Below are 18,150 nucleotides of genomic sequence, written 5' to 3'. Positions count from 1 at the left end.
CCAGACGTCCTGGAGCCCCTTCATTCGCCAGTTTTTTTTTTTTTTTTTCCAGTTTATTTGACTCTTCCACTGGCAAAGCTTGTTCTGCCAGTTTCGAGTGCGGTCGTTGCGCTGAGAGCATTTCGTTTCCTGCCGCGTGCAATGCAGGGGAGACAAGAAGGTTATCTGCAACAAGTTCATCCAGCAGAGCGCCGTCACGTGCATGGTCTGGCCCCACCATGGCCCCATCGCCTTTGGGCTCACCGACGGAAAAGTAAGCAGCTGCATGGTTCGGTTGTTCGCCGGACCACGTGTTCACCCGCTGTGCGTGCAGACATGCGCCCAAATAGCGCGGTGTGGGCTTTGTAGACAGCGCCTCTACGCAGCACGGGCGGCACATGCGCTATTTCGCACACCTACCCCCCGTAGGAGGAATACTTCGCTCACGCGATGCCTCTGCTCCCGACGCTGTTCCTTCTTTTATGGTAACAGCTGTACTAAGCGGGTTGTGCGGGTTTCGTTCTTTTATTTTGGGGTTAAACGCTCCGAAATTACACCCGGGCTATGAGGAGCGCTGTGGTGGAGGGCTACGGATTAATTTTGACCACCTGGAGACTCTTCCGTTAGCCAAAATTTCGACACATGGGCTTTTTTTTTTTAATTTTCGCATCCACCATAAAAATGGCCGCCGCGGCGGCGGAACCAAACCCGCATCCTTGTGCTCGGCAGCCCAACGCCTTGTACCCGCTCTCTAATGGCGTCTCGGATGCGTTCCAACCCAATGTCGTTCGACTCAAATGGGTGCGTTATGTTTCTCCATTACGTTCTTCAGCGGGATTTAGTTCCAATGTGCAGCGAGCCGAATGATCTTTACGGATGACTATCGAGGCTCTCAAATGCCTTCGAGGCATGAACGTTCCTACCCTAGTCCCAGTGCCTTCACGCAGTATCGGAAAATAGAACAGAATTCCGAGTTCCCTAAAAAATTTCTTAGCAAGCATCTTGCGCAAGTGATTGTGCCTGAAGTTAAAGTACTGTTGCAAGCTTTATTGACATTATACTCTTCCTACCTCTATCACAAATCGAGCGAATTATCTTGAAACATATTCGCAATTTGTAAAATAAAAAAAAAAGTGGCTGACGATTACGACACTTCTTAATGCGGAATTTGAGCGCAGCTGTTCACCTGTTTCGACTGTGAAAAATATGTCGAGGCAAATAATTTCAGGCAGCATCTCGACTAGATGATATTATATTTGAAATAAACAACAAGAAATGAACTTGGGCAGACCATGTACCGTTGGGCCACCAGGACAACAGAGTGGATACCGAGAGACGGATCTAGAAGAAGAGGAAGGCCAGTAACCCGACGGAGGGGCGAAATAAGAAAATTCTGGGGCAAAGAATGGACTCGAGCAGCGCAGGACAGGAGCGGCTGGAGGTCAGTGGGAGAGGCCTTCGTCCCGCAGTGGACCTAAGTAGGCTGCTGCTGCTGCTGCTAATGATGATGATGATGATATAGTGAGTGAAACACTATTACAAACAAGAGGTCGTGAGGCCCTGCAGGGGAGTAGGGCTGAGGGACGGGGATGAGAAAGGGAAAGGTCACTATTCATACAATGTACACAGTTCCAGTCTTGGGGTCCTATTCAAAAAGGCACAAATCATTCAGTCATTGGCACCAAAAATGGCGCAGTGCCCACTGTAGATATTGAGCGTGGATAGATGTATTCAGTCCGGGAGAGTCGGTCAGACCGCTACACCAATTTGTAAAGACCATTCTCGAGGGCGTACTGGTTGATGAGTCCTTCTAGAGTAGCGGGATCGCCACGGGCACCACTAATGCACTCCAATTCAGTCGAGGGTGCAGTACATTCAGTTAAAAGCCGCTGACGGTTACGGCCGAATTCAGGACAAAGCAAAATTAAGTGGAAGAGATTTGGTATGTCATCACGGTTTCAGTGGGGGCATCGGTTCAATTCAGAGCCTGCTGGAGCTGTACACTTAAGTATGATATGTGGGGTATACTCTGAATTCGCATATACCTTATCGGTGAATACCTCTCCCAGACGCCAGAAGGGCTTGAGAGGAGCAAGGATTCCAGCCAGAGTTTCATGTTGCAAGCGCTTGCTGATTTCCTTTTTGAGGTGGCGTAACTGGAGTTGCCAAGCTGCTTGAAAAGTGGGGGACGGGCGTGGAAGATAGCGCGGTAGGTGATTGTAGCCGCTCCCTGGCAGCGTCGTGAGCCACGCGGTTGCCTTGTGCACCGGTATTGACACCGGTATTGCCTTGTGCACCCGGTGTCCAAACAATGCGAATGTTAAAGCCTTCCATTTGTAGGTCTCGTATCGGGGTCAGGATATTTGTTGCTGTCGTGTTTGGGGAAGACGGACGATTCAATTCTCTGACAACAACGTAGGAATCCCTGATGATGCGGAATCTCTTCGAGGGGACATGGACCGAATGATCATTAATTTACCGGGTGGCTCCCAGAATGCCCGGAAGTTATGAATGCTTCAAACCACTTTTATTCTTCACATAATACTCCTCCTTCAAGAAACACTCATTTCACACTGGTTGATTGCCATGAAGGGTGCCTTGTAATCGGAGAAGTGGACAGACAGATGTTCGACTTGCTGCAGCATTGCCTGGTTCTCAAATACGAGGTCTATTCAAGCATTTTGCGAGCTTCTGACAGCATTGGCAGGTGTTACGAGGGAGAGGAACGGGATTTTCTCACACATAAGTGGTAAGAAATTCCTGCTTGTCTTGGTATCTACATTAAAGTCCCCCACTACTAATATCGGTGTACATTGATGGGGGTTTAATGCCAGGCGCAGGAAGTGCACTACTTCTTTGGTGAGCGCGGTAAGCTAGAAGTAGATAGCCACTATCAGCAAACCGCTGTCCAACTCTGCTGTGCTGCACACAGTTCGCCAATTTCATCAGACATACCAACGATTTCGATGGGCATTGCTGACAGACCATTACGCCGCTCTGTTGCGGTCTCTGTGAGCCGCAAAACTGCTGCTTCAGTGCCGCGCAGATCTGGATCTGGCGTTGGCGACGCTGAGCATCTGTTCAAGTGGCTTGTTTAGCTACAGCGGGAAGAGAATCATTTCCTTCGTCTAAGGAAGTGAATGCGTGATCGTCAAAAGCACGACCGCACCCGCTACTCTGGCGTTATCTCGCAGCGCGTCGCCACCGCCAAGAATGTCTCTCGCAGCTTCAGTACAGTGTTCTAGAACAATACCATATTCTAGAACACTGAACCCTAGGAATACCACCCTACCCCTCACACTTTCGCCATACTTTCACCGTCCGCTTTCCTGCTCACTCTATCTCGTCTGTCTTCGTTGTCCTCTTCGTTCGCTCGGCTACTATACCAGTCCGATGGCGATGCGAAACCACAGTAGCGGGCGCCTAAGAGCTGCGCTCTAAAAAATGGCAGCATCTTCACTCCGCGGATGATAGCGAGGGTGCGGAGTACGGGGACTCGAAATGACACCCGAGTTGTGCCCCGAGTGGCATCCGATTTTCGCCCCGACCGTCATTCGATTTGAGCCGTGAGTTGCACCTCGATTATTCCCCAAATGAAACTGCAACTCACGGCTCAAATCGAATTTCGCTTGATGGTGGTGTGCGCATGGATGTCCCGGACGGACATTGGGAGGTCCTAAGGTACTCCGCACCGTTACAGGCGAGGGAGTAAGCCGTTTGACTCGCGGGTACTAAAAAAAAAAAAAAAAACTCACGGTCGTAGCCCAATGGGTAAGACGACTGACACTAACTCTGTTTGGTCTACCAGACACAGGCTCGAATCCTGCTGGTGCCTGTGGGCTTTTTTGCGATTCTAAATGCTATGCGCACGGACGCGGACGGACATGGTGCGGTCCTAAGGTACTCCGCACCTAAAAAAAAACAACAACCACATGGAGTTTAAAGCTAATTTTAATTACTAGGTGTGGTTTTTTCACTTGGACAGGTTCCCTTTTATTTGGAATGTTGTCCTACGGTAGGAAAGTGGAACTTGGCGGCCGGAACTTGACGGAATGATGAAGAATTCAACTGCCATTGAAATTGCAGTAGAACATAGCGGATTCCCAGCGCAATTATAAGAACGTCATTTTAGTCGAATGACGTTTGTTTCGAATGCAGAGTGAAGCGCGGGTATTATAAATGGTATTGATGTCAGCCTCTAAGTCACCACAGAGTGTGGGTCACTAAGGCTGGTTGGTTCTTCGAGGTGGGCCGAAATACCGCAAGCGTGCTTCACTGGGCACTCGTGCGTCCCGCGGCAAAGCTCACCCTTAAAGTCCATGTAGCGCAGATAGCGTGGCTGAATCTAGTGAAGTTTAAATTCGTCACAGATCACGACGACGCGACGCGAATTGACAGCGTCAGCGCTCACTTTATATTCTACGCGCGTACACACACACATACGCACGCACGCACGCACGCACGCACGCACGCACGCAATAAAGTTGACTTTCCCGCGAAGACTCAGCAGAAAACGGCTACAACCTTTGCTTTATTAAAACTTTTCAAGAAACAATTGTTTGAGACTGAGAATTGGCTGCTAAAAAGCCTGTATCAGTACTCCCATTTTCATTTACGTGTCGTAATTGCTTAGCAGTGAAGTTGTTCGAGAATTAACGAGCGATCCGAGATTGGTGAACTTACGAAAATAAATGGCTGTATTGGTATTAATTTTCAATGTATACTGGTGTTAAATAGCCTTAAAATCGATCCGGAACAAGCAAAAGTAAAAAAAAAAATAACGAAAAATTATCTTCCGGACTCCCAAAGCCCTACCGAATCCAGGGAGTGATTAACTAAAAAACGAAAACAAAACAGGAACAAAAATCAAAATTAAAAAAAAAAAAACTGAGTGGGAAGAACGGCGGAAATCATATAAATTTAATCCACTACCCCCACACTACTAGGTAAAAACAAAATAGAAGTAGGCGTACCCTAAATTAGCGTGTTTTTTTTTGGGGGGGGGTAGGAGGGGGGGGGGGAGGGGAGTGCATCTAAGGTTAAAAGCGCCATTGGTATAAAAGGTGCAAATGAACTGACGCGATTACTAGGAGGTTTCTAAGACCAACTCCCTCATGCAACTGGCTGAACTGGCTGGCAACTGGCCAACAAATAATGACGCTATCTGCGTTAAGAATGCCGTCGAATAAATCATGATTTAATGCCAAAAATATCGTCGAATAAATTAGGATATATTGTCAACGACTGGATAGAATGTACAGTCTGTAATGACGGGGTCAAGAAAAATGGGGTGACGTTTAATACGAGAAATCCCGTGTCGCTGCCACGATCCTGGTAAAAGTAAAAAAAAAAAAGAATTTCACATAACGATTTCGGTGCTGTCCCTTGGTGTCCTTCTCTTTGGTATTTTTGCAAGCTTACAAACACTTTACCGACATAGTTCCTACACAACACCTGTGCACTGCGGCTTCACAGGCTGCACTTCCCCAGCGTAGACAGCGTGCGCCGGAATCCCCAAGGCCAGCTGTATGCGCTCGTCCGATCATCTTGTCATGAATTGAGAGGACATCAGGTGGCGCCTTCCGGATGAACACGTAGCCGCACTCATCACCCAGGTCAGCCACGGCGTAACCGTGGTCTGCCATAGCGGTCACCTGGAGCTCTTCTGGGATGTGCTCGACATCGACGTCAGGGCGTCCATCTTCACTGTCAGGAAAAGGAATGGGGCTCATAGGTGAACCAGGGAACGAGCGGGCCAGAGCATCTCCGTTGGCACTTTCCAGCGTCTCGATGTCCGGAGGGGGCATGGGGCTAGCAGGTGCATCGGAGAAGGGGCCGTCCCCAGCTCCATTGTTCGCGGTTCCCGGACGCACTGATGCCATGGACGATACCGATGCAGCAGCCGTCACGGTGTCGTCTCCCCGGCACTCGGCTCCACCGTGGTCACCATCACCTTGTATCAGGGGTGGCCCGTGTGATGGGAACGGCTGTCTTTCCTCCATGTTCTTAAGCTGCGTCGACATTGCGTGGATGGAAAGCCTGGCAGAAGATGGCGGCCGCACGAGGGGGGGAATGATGACGGCGACGACGATAACGATGCTGTTGCTGCTGCTGCTGCTGCTGCTGCTGCTGATGATGATGATAAAAAGATTCCAATGACGAGAACTCCACGAACCACGATGCCGGATTGGCCAAGGCGAGGGCAGTGTACTGCACTCATGTAGCAGCGGAACTTGCAGTTATTTCGCGAACGTTGTTTCTTTTGTAGTGCAGCGACGAAAAAGGAGAACGTTTTTTCAACGTGAACATTTTGGTCCGGCTGGCTGGACTCAGCCACTCGCTGGACTCAGCCACTCAACCAAACTGAAAGAATCTTTGGAAAGGGGGCCTTGACTAGAAGCCACATCCACGAGAAAATCTGAGAATCGAATGAATGCAAATCCTTGGGTTGCGTATGCACGACACAGAGGATTGATGTCCGAGGGTAAGAAGGAGGAGAATGAAGGGGCATTCGGCTGTTCTGGTTAATTTCATTTATTTATTACATTCGCCTGGATTCTGTTCGATACGAAAATGACCGCCGCTGTAAAGAGGGAATAAAAACGCAGTTGAAATGGTACGTGAATGGAACCCGTGTCTTCAGAGTAGGAGCCGAGGGCGTTGCCACCGTGCGTGCTACCTCAGCACGTTCCCCGCGGGCAGAGCGAGAGCTAGCACAGAGCGGGCTTCGCTGAGGACACGCCGCGTGAAAGGGGAACGTGACAGCACGGGAGTAGAACAAGTGCCCACCAGCACCGGACAACTTCGATTGAGGCGAAACTACGGCGTGAAGTGTTGCAGTCTGCCTGCTGCAGTAATTTGCGCCAGAAATACAAAGGAACGGGAGAAGGAATAAAGAGTCGCAAACACGTCGTAGCAGTAAAGGAGTCAGTGCTAAGTACCGCTAGGGGAAGCCATAATGCTTTCGCCTTTAAAGCATGAAAGCATACTCAGCTGTCCCGAGGAGTTTTCGTCATAGTCTGCAGCTCTGAGCATTGAACAAACTGCTTTACTCCTTGCAGGTGCGGAGCGCCAACGTCAAGAGTAACAAGTCGTCTACTCTTTACGGCACGGACTCATACGTCGTAGCCGTGGTCAGCAGGTGGGCATAGCCAGTATTATGCAAAATTGTCTCTCTTCACCGTACTGCGAGCGCGCATTGCAAAGCGGGAGAAGGTATCACCCGAAGTAAAAAGTTTTGAATTCCTTTCACGGTTTTTATAAGGATCAGTAAAACCAACTTCGTGCACATTTTTCGAGAGTTCCGTTTGCTGAAGGGATCTACATGCTCCAAGGGGCCACGCTATTTTTTAAGCCGCCATTCCGCGAATTCCACTCGTAAGACTTCACATTTATGCTGCACTTCAATTGCGCAAAAAAGGGGGCGAAGACTGAAGCGAGACGACACGACACAGAGCATTGACATGTTTGGTAATGTGAAAATTCCAAAACTCTGCTGGTATAACCGCGAGGGGGTTTGTCGAACTTCTGCCGTTATATCTGAAGTCGACCTATGTACACTGGAGTGACGATACTTACCTTCAAAAGAGGGGTGTGTGCTTAAGTTCGTGCGTTGCACCTACGCTGAGCGACCTATTTTTGGCCGGCATGAATCGGCGGTTGGAGCCCTGGTAGCAAAGTTTGAACATAGTGAAGGTCTTCCGTTATGTTGATGATTAGTTTGTTCTGGATGGCAGAATGCTGTACGAACCTAGCGTGCGCGCCGTACTCAGTGCTTTTAGCCAATTTTTGTGACCGCTTTGCGTGACACACGAACTTATGGATAACAGCACGATAAAGTTCCTAGATTTAAAGCGCCATTTCCTCGCGAGCAGTACGTGCTGGCAGCATAAATATCGTGCCGGTGAACCTTTACTTCATTATTCTTCGGGGCATTCGAAAGTGGTGAAGCGGGGGCGTAGCCAAACTGTGCTTCTTAAATAGCCTTAAAAAATCATGTCTTCACAAAATGAATGAAAGCCTAACCATGCAAGTTGGCCGCCTTGAACGAGCAGGTTTTCCCGAGCACATTCTGACGGCTGTTGCGCATGACGTGCTCAAAGAATCAAAGAAGGGTCTGCGTGAGCGGGGCTGTGTAAACTAACAGCAAAAACAAAACTATGCAGTCATTCAATACAAGCATGGGTTATCGCACCGGTTAAAAGAGACTGGAGCCACAACTAACGTCAATGTCATGTTTTCCGCACCCCTGTGCAGAAGGAGCTACTGTAAAGACACGAAACTACCTTGTGAATTCAAGCACAGGGTAAGGTTTGATGACTACGCTACGTGTGTAGTGTATACGTCATCCAGTTAGAATGCAAAACGATATACGTGGGGCAAGCGGGGAGGTGTATCAATGATCACCTGCGTGAACAGTGTGAAAAACGCCAACTCAGGCCATTGGCCATCCACTGTCGGGTTTGCAAATGTACCCCCCTGTTTGATGCTAAGTGTTATATTATAGTGACGAACAAGAACCAGACGACCCGCGAGATCATTGAGACCAATCAAATAGCACGTGCTGGGGACTGCTGTGTAAGCACTCGCACTTAGGGAAAAGGAGATACACTTCCTTGGGAAACCCGCCGCGGTGGCTCAGTGGCTAAGGCGTTGCGCTGCTGTGCACCAGGTTGCGGGTTCGATTCCAGTCCGTAGCGGCCGCTTTTCTGATGGAGGCGAAAAGTGAAAACGCCCGTGTGTGCGACATTTCGGGGCACGTTAACGATCATCAGGTGGTTAAAATTAATCCGGAGCCCTCCATTACGGCGTGCCTCATCGCCTGCGTTGCGTCGGTGCGTTAAACCCTACAATCAATCAACTTCCTTGGGCAAGTCAACGGTTTATCGTGAAACCGCAATCGCAGTGGCAGGTGCCCTAAGAGTGTGATAATACAAAGAGGGGAGGAGGTGTTCCTTTTTGTTTTTTGTAGAGTGTGTAAAAGAGAGAGTAGGCGGTAAAAAAATTGTGATGATTGTAGGGTTTAACGCGCCGACGCAACACAGACGATGAGGCGCGCCGTAGAGGAGGGCTCCGGATCTTTTGACCACCTGGGGATCTTTAACGTGCGCCGAAATCTCGTACACACGGGCGTTTTTGCTTTGCGCCTCCATCAGACAAGCGACCGCCCCGGCCGGGAATCGAAACCGCGACCTCGTGCTCAGCTGCACAACGCCTTAGCCACTGCCACCGCGGTGGGTGGTAAAAATAATTGTGATTTCTTCTTAATAAAGTTTGTTGAAAGCGCGCTCTGTGTCGTGTCGTCTCGCTTCAGTCTTCGTCCCCTTTTTTGCGTAATTGAAGTACAGCACGGATTACCAACTCGCCCAAACCTATAGCTTACTGAATTAACATTCGTGTTGGTGAGGAACACACCATGATCTCTTATTTCTACCGCATCACCAAACGACCCCACACACATCCATGCGGGTACAGATACATGTATGCCCGTGTATGGTTAGCGTGGGTTCGCTTTAAGACGTAAACCCTTGCCAGTGTCACTGATTTCTTCAGCGCTGTCTGGAAAGCGCTGACGCGAACCCCTTTGAACGCTGCGGCAAAGTTCACGGGTTCGGTGTTGCAGGAGTTCTGGGCCGCAATGAAGGCCGCACTTTTTGGCTGATCAAGTAAGCTGAGCACCCTGTATAACCTGAAAATTTTGCGAAAGGGTGCGCCGATGGCTTAGCCGGAAGTAAGCCCGGTAGTGGAGCGAGCGCGCGCGAGCTGAGTACCCGCACCCACACGCACACGCTCATTTAGGGCAGTTTTCGACGTTGAAAGGGGAAAACTTGCTCTCTCTGGAGTCAATATTTTTTGCTTTTTGCTTGCTTCCTGCCAAACTCTCTAAGAGCAGGGGCCCGTTGCCAATAATTTGTTAATTATATCTTAAAACCAAAAATATCTCGATGTATGTTTTAATAAGCGGAACAGGCGCATTCTTCAACTAACGACTATAGTTGGTGACAGCTTAACTCTGCAGCGGCTTTTCAAGATCAAAGGGATTTTGTGTTCATCCGCAACCAATGGCGTCTCGCCATTTGTGTGACGCCTGCGACGTACGTTTGAAAGGAGAACTACTTCCAATATGGCCGCGCTCGCTTCCCCACCGCTGCTGCTCCCTGTTCTGTGGCTGCTGCGCTGTCGAGCGACAACGAGGTTGCCGAGAACCAACAGCTCTGTAGGCGATTTGTGTTACGAATGTGATTAGTGCATCAGGAAGCCGCTTATCGTCACCTGTCCCGTGTGTGTCTTGCCGCGTCGTGGTTTGTACGTACGTGAGGAAATCGTGGCAGCACTGGTGGGCTGCTTTACGTACTCGGAACGTCGTCAACGAACTCGATCTGAGAACGGGAAAGCGTCGAAGCTGCATCTGTTGCTGGTGTGATTCTGCAGTTTCTGCAGAAGGTTATTTTATTAACAGGAAGCAACGTAAGTTGCTTTCGATATCTGGCTGATGTTGAAAACAAGGGCCGAATGAGCCAGGCCGATGTGTCCCCGATTCCCGTCCAAATGAAATGAATATATTGCAAGGAACAAAGAAAATAACAGTACAAAAAATAATAACATGAGTGCAGTTAATAGTGGGAAACAAAGCCAACAAAAAAATGCAGCCCCCCCCCCCCCCCCCTTCCCCCCCAGCCTCCCGAACTATGAGATGGTGTGCCTCTTTCCAGCATTTCCGGTAAAGGCATCCTCTCCGGACATGCCGATGGTAGCGTTGTGCGCTACTTCCTTGCAGACGACGACAGCGGTGAAGTGCAGGTAAGTGGTTTCTGCACATATTCATACACGCCTGTAGTTTTGTGTTTACGTGCCCATTGACAGTATGTGGTTTCGGTTGGACGGCTGACCGCTATGGACATTGGGCGACCGTGATGAGCGAACTGCTGCTGGTTTCTTGCAGTTGTTTTGGGAATGTAGTGGGTATGTATCATGTGCCACACAGGCTGGTTGGGCTGAGCTGTGGCCACTTAAAAGCCCCACTGAGTGGTTATGCGAGAATCTTGGTTGGCTATGTTGACGCGGAATCCAAATGGAAATTGGTGAACGAAGTGTCTAGAGTGCTTTCCGACGGCACTCCAGTTCAGCGTTACATCCGTGGCTAGTGTGCTATCCGACGACGTTGGAATTTTTACCTGACACAGGCCAGAGCGTCTGCCGTTGTGGTGAAGGGGTTCCGTCTTGGCTTCCTGTTGCTAAGGGCGCTGGTTCGAGTCCTTTATTTTTTTGCACCTTTGGTTTTAATTGTGATTCTTATGGTTTAGGTTATTTTCGATGTTTTCAATATTTTTTTCTGTTCATTAGGTTACGTTAGGTTAGTTTACGCTACGTTACGCTAATAGAGGGCGAAGTAGTGCCAGGCACGGCATTTTTTCATCGAAAGGACCCGCCGCGGTGGCTCAGTGGCTAAGGCGTTGCGCTGCTGAGCACGAGGTCGCGGGTTCGATTCCCGGCCGCGGCGGCCGCTTTTCTGATGGAGGCGAAAAGCAAAAACGCCCGTGTGTACGAGATTTCGGCGCACGATAAAGATCCCCAGGTGGTCAAAATTAATCCGGAGCCCTCCACTACGGCGCGCCTCATCGCCTGCGTTGCGTCGGCGCGTTATACCCCACAATCAATCAATTTTCATCGAAAGGCCGATGGACGTCACTTTAGTAGAGTGTTTAGAGTACCGTCGGGCGGCCCTCGATGTAGACACAACCATTGATGAATCGGCTATGAGTTTGTGACGACAGCTGTCATCATCACTGGCCAGTCCACCTGAGTGGGTATGCTGTCAGGCCTATATTATCCACCCGAGCGGGTATCTGGTCAGGACTGCATTCAGCTTTAACGTGTTACCCTGGTGTTGAGCCGAACGAAAGCAACGCGAAATTCATTGTGGGTTTAGCTGCGTGTACCGGTTGGCGACGCTTTCGGAGTCGAAGGCCGCAACGTCTTCACTGGGTCCACTTTTCGCCAGCTAGTCCCATGGAGCCTTAGTGGTGTCAGGAATGCGGTCTCCACTCGCATTCCAGGGGCCTTGCGTTCGGTTCCCACGCAGTTCCGAAGTTTTTTAATCTTCTGTTCAACTCAAGTGCTTTACGTTTATTTTTTTGCGACGTGGGAAATGTTAGGAGCCGTGTCAGTACTGCAGGCGCCAGGCGACGTTTTTCTGCTCGTTGGACCATTTAGTGCTTTCGCATTAAAATAAACCATACTGGGTTAAACACCGCCATTCACCTGCGAAACAAGTTCATTTGAGGAAGAAAATGCGAAAGACAGGCCGGGACAGTGCAGTTCAAGAAAACGTGATGAGGGGAGGAAGTTAGCAGGATTCGGAATGAGAACAAAGAGAAAATTAAATGTAAAATGTACGTGTTAAAATAGTCAGTGAGCAGAGCCGAGGGAAGCATGAGAGAACAGGCAAGCACGGAGCGAAATGAGGAGAGGCAAATGAATAGGGAGAAAAGCTAACGTGCTTCGTTTCTCACCAGGCCTGTGGCTTCGGTGAAACGTCAAAGGAACTGTCAAGGTGTTCTACCACATCGTCTGCTGCCTGTACCGCGGTTGTGGAGTGCCTCATTCATTGCCAAGTCATTGCCAAATCATTCCGGCCATTCGTGAGTCCGTAACGAAATGGGAATGGAAAGGTGGCCATGTTGGACGGATAAAATGAGAAGATAATGATTTGCGCTTAATATGATCAGTACCCACTATCAGTTCGCAGTGAAAACGGTGATAAAACAGCTTTCTTTATGACAGACGAACGCGGTGGCTATCTTAGAGTCGGAAAGGTTGCGCTCTAAAAAGGATTATTTCGGGCGAAGCCAAATAAAAAAAAAAAAAAACCCGCCCGCATCTTCCCACGGGGGGAACTCGAGTAAATGCGTCGCAGAGTGGTGGGGGTATCGCGTGAATGTTGCGCAATTGGGTATGGTTTGGGAATGCTTAATTGTTATTTCGTCTTTATTATTATTATTTATTGAATGAAGGAGAAGTGAAGGCAAGGAGTGTAAAGTTAAAGTCTGTCTTTATTGCTTGGTGCCGTCAAGCAAAGCGTCAAGTCAAGCGAAAGCCAAGCAAAGACGCCCTTGACTGAATTCCGAACGCGCGCTCCGCCGCTTATATACACACCGCCCGCGTTCGAGGGAGAGGAGTACGGGGGAGAGACGCGCATGCGCACACTTCCGTACACAAGCGCGCGAACTTTCCACGCACCCACCACGCCGTTATCACGTGTACACGCCCTGCCGCCGTTACTGTTGAGCGCGACGCAGCGCACGGGTAGCTGACGCATGTGCGCACAGACGCGCTCCCCCCGCACCGCCGCAGCTGTTGTTGAGAGGGACGGAGCGCACGGGTACACGCGCTCCTCTCGCACCGCCGCACCTGTTGTTGAGAGCGAGGAGGGTACGGGGGAGAGACGCGCACCTGTGCCTCGACGCGACGCGCATGCGCAGTGAGCGTGTGGACGGCGCCGACAACATCGACGAGTGACATCGCGAGCCTAAGAAATGCTCCGCATTTAAAACAAGAAAATGCGCCCATGCACACTGTGAAACCAAGCTGTGACGCGCGACCGGGAGTTTTATGCATGCCTCGTGGCCTACCCGTTTCGAAGTAACGTGCGGCCGGCGTTCGCAATTGCCCCGTTGACCGTGCTCCGCCCGCGCAGTTGTCGCTTCAGCTGTGCTTCACGCGGTAGCTCGCTGTGCGCGCGCCCTGTTGCGAGAGAGATAAACCCAGCCAATCCCTCTCTCCTTACTTCTAACTGCTGTCCAACCTAGTTTGTTGGCGCATGCGCATCGGGTTACGGTGGACGAGTTTTCTGCGCACACGGAGCCGTCGGATTTTCTTTTTGCATAACCATGTAAAGCTTCGCTTTAAAAAAATAGCCATACGGTTCCGCACCGATGATGCGATTTTCGGCGCCAGTTCGCCAATTCTTAGTGCGCGATGTCCTTTAACGCGGTAAAAATGCTATATGCCCTTTCTGTTGCTTTGTCGTTGTTTGAACCTTCGATTCCCGCTTGCGTAAAGTACTTGTGAGTGCCTTTGTCTTAATTATTGTAATGCAGTATTTTTACGTGCCATGTCTTAGGCTATTTGAAATGTATATATGCGCTATCTTGTAACTTGCTTTCTTGCTTGCTAATAAGTACTTGTTGTGAGTGCCTTTTTTTGTGCATCCCCCTCACTATAATGCAGCAAGGCGCTGTGGGTACTATATAAATAAATAAATAAATAAATAAATAAATAAATAAATAAATAAATAAATAAATAAATAAATGAGGCAGCGACCGCGTCCCAGAGAAACGTTAATCTGGTGGGGGGGGGGGGGGGAGAGGGGTGCTAGCACGAAGACAATTAACCGCATAATAGTTCGTGAATTATGATGGACACCTACAGTGTTGGACTTTTAACGTTTGAAAACAAGCCTTATTAAACCTTAAACTTCGTATAACGCCGAGGGAAACTTGCTGGTGGAGATATCCGGCGCCTGATTGTATACACATGTCCATATATGCGGGTATGGCAACTTTTGCCAACCGCTGACGTAGCATTAGCAAGACGCACAAAACTGGTATGTGGCAGCAAATGCTATCAGCCAGTTTGTCAACAAGACCGGCCACGCAATAAACTGTGGAGCAACAGAATGTATGTACGTATCAGCCCATGTTTATCTCCAGTGTCTAATAATCCCAGCCACGCCTAACACATTGGTCAGGGACGTCAGCAACGGGCGCCCTGTGTGCGCAAAATCTCTGCAACCAGTAGTAGACGCTCATGAACAGATGAATCATATCGTACGCGTATAGGCGTTTCTTAATCAGCACAGCGAAGTGACACATGGTGCTATCTAGGGGCATGTTTGAAGCTATATCCACGTGCTTGTGGCCCTCAATTTAATAGCTCGGAATCGTTTGGTCTCGTAGTGTAGTGGTGCCGCTCCTGCGGCTCCAGTACAATCATGGGAGTCGTGGGGCTCCCGAAACATCGTAGTGTTTACTTTTGACCTAGTCAACAACCTTGTTTTCTTCGTGCTGGGGGGATGGGGGAGACAAGAAGCCTCTGTTGGGAAACAGGACCCGACTCCACGGCTCTCATTCTACGCGTCTATATTCGACCTCTTCTTCCTCTAAATATTATTAATAGTGATTATTCGCCTTCTAAGCTCGTTGTTTTCGCCTTTTCCTCAACAGCTGCTTCAGGGAGCCCTTCACTACGTCTAGGTACCTGAATCTCAGGAATTTAATCTAGCCTAAAAAAACTGTTATTACCAGTCGCGCCTCGCCGCAATAACCTTGCGTGCTTAAAGCGGTGCCTGGAAGAAGCCTAGCAAGAGCCATAGCTCGTCGATACTGTGCCCCGCGCGGATTTTATTTACCTGTTGTGCGACAGGGGGACGTTTAACAAAATTTTTCAAGAGATTGCAGAATTTCACAAAAGCTTAGCAAGCACTTCTCATGTGGTCGAGTGTCGGGCTTGAAATGCCATTACTTCTGCACGAGATTCGACAAGCCTCCTTGGTGCACAGAAGGCTTTCTTTTCTTGCCGTGAATGCGTTTCGCCCGCATCACGCACATTAGTTTTCTTGCATCGCCCTCTCACAATGCATTCTCCATTGTTCAAGCTACGCGCTCTTACATATTGTGGTGTGAATCAGGATGACCGAGGCCCACTGGTGTCGCAGGGCAAGGTGCTGACGCATCCGTGCCCTCCGTACGCGCTCTGCTGGACGGAGCAGTCGATCGTGGCGGCCGGCTGTGACAAACGCGTCGTGTTCTACGCGCCCAGGGACGGTCGCGTACAGCAGCAGTTCGACTTCAGCCGCCAGCCCGGCGAGCGCGAGTTCGCCGCGGCAGCCTGCAGCCCGGGCGGGCACGCCATCGCCGTCGGCAGCTACGACAGGTGCCGGTGCTATTCGCGGCTCAGCGCCGCCCAAACGACGCGTTCCACTTTCTAGAACCTCTTAGCTGAGACTCGTCATTACAGGATGCTACTAAGTAGAATAACTGGGTATGTGCAGACCGTGAACGCGAATGCTTCCGAAACGTCGAGCTGCCGTGAGAAGTTTTCGTGTTGTGGCACGTCGTAAGTTCTCTAGCCGCAGGAAACGTCGGAGACGATTTGACATATCACTGATGGCTGGTAGGCAAGTTTTCTTTGGGGGATTTGTACATACACTAATACTGTGAAATCGCTCTTAACAGAACTCAAACGCAATTTTTCGTCTAAGTATACAAAGCAAAAAACCCAATTAGGCACATTTTAGAGTTTGGGGATTATATATTTGACCACTTCAGGGCCCCTCTAATGTGCACAGGAAATTCACTCCTTTATCTGCGCTGAAAAAAACTGCCGACGAAACGAATATTTGTCTTTGAGCCACTGTTAGAGAAGGCATGGGATACCACAATAAGCGTATCCGAATATCCTCGAGTTATTTGTTAAGTTTTTAAAATCCAGGCGACAAAAAGATGGAAGGGTTTAAAACGATGTAAGTGTGTCGGGAATTGTCAAATGGCACATCAAACAGCTCTTGCATTAGAGTCTGCATGTAACGATAAATTGGCGCTGATGTACGCAGAGATACAAGAGATAAATCTTGGTCGAATGCAAATATCTTGCAGCTTTTTTTTTACGCCTGCGACCGAAGCCTACCTTATCATATCCAAATACCTATTTATTAACCACCTATGCACAGAGTGTAACTTCACTGAGCTACTCACCCAAAGCCCCGTTGGACAACACCGTATAAAGTGCGGGAAGGACTGAAGGCGAGTACAAGGTCTTACAATACTAGCATGATGCAAATGCAACCGGAAAAAGGAATGAGTAGGAATATAAAAATTTAAAATGAGAAAAAATGTTATTAATTCACTACAGAAACACACACACACACACACACACACACACACACACACACACACACACACACACACACACACACACACACACACACACACACACACACACACACACACACACACACACACACACACACACACACACACCACACACACACACACACACACACACACACACACACACACACACACACACACACACACACACACACACACACACACACACACACACACACACACACACCACACACACACACACACACACACACACCCACACACACACACACACACACACACACACACACACACACACACACACACACACACACACACACACACACACCACACACACACACACACACACCACACACACACACACACACACACACACACACACACACACACACACACACACACACACACACACCACACACACACACACACACACACACACACACACACACACACACACACACACACACACACACACACACACACACACACACACACACACACACACACACACACACACACACCACACACACACACACACACACACACACACACACACACACACACACACACACACACACACACACACACACACACACACACACACACACACACACACACACACACACACACACACACACACACACACACACACACACACACACACACACACACACACACACACACACACACACACACACACACACACACACACACACACACACACACACACACACACACACACACACACACACACACACACACACACACACACACACACACACACACACACACACACACACACACACACACACACACACACACACACACACACACACACACACACACACACACACACCACACACACACACACACACACACACACACACACACACACACACACACACACACACACACACACACACACACACCACACACACACACACACACACACACACACACACACACACACACACACACACACACACACACACACACACACACACACACACCACACACACACACACACACACACACACACACACACACACACACACACACACACACACACACACACACACACACACACACACACACACACACACACACACACACACACACACACACACACACACACACACACACACACACACACACACACACACACACACACACACACACACACACACACACACACACACACACACACACACACACACACACACACACACACACACACACACACACACACACACACACACACACA

The 18,150-nt window shown here is 49.4% G+C and overlaps 1 protein-coding gene across 1 annotated transcript in view; it reads left to right on the top strand.

Moving 5' to 3' along the window:
- Oseg2 (intraflagellar transport protein Oseg2) overlaps positions 1-18,150 on the top strand; it is a 127,341-nt gene that overhangs the window by 4,799 nt on the left and 104,392 nt on the right. Inside the window, exons 4-7 of the mRNA XM_077678143.1 lie at positions 148-253; positions 7,041-7,120; positions 10,692-10,779; positions 15,695-15,912. Of these exons, the coding sequence (XP_077534269.1) occupies positions 148-253; positions 7,041-7,120; positions 10,692-10,779; positions 15,695-15,912 (492 nt within the window). The remainder of the gene's footprint in view (positions 1-147; positions 254-7,040; positions 7,121-10,691; positions 10,780-15,694; positions 15,913-18,150) is intronic.

This window comes from Haemaphysalis longicornis, unplaced genomic scaffold (assembly GCF_048455015.1).
Source record: "Haemaphysalis longicornis isolate Haplotype H1 unplaced genomic scaffold, Haemaphysalis longicornis Haplotype H1 scaffold_1, whole genome shotgun sequence".
Taxonomy (NCBI): Eukaryota; Metazoa; Arthropoda; class Arachnida; order Ixodida; family Ixodidae; genus Haemaphysalis; species Haemaphysalis longicornis.
The sequence above is the reverse complement of the archived record's forward strand: the minus strand, read 5'-3'. Positions and strand labels throughout refer to the sequence as shown.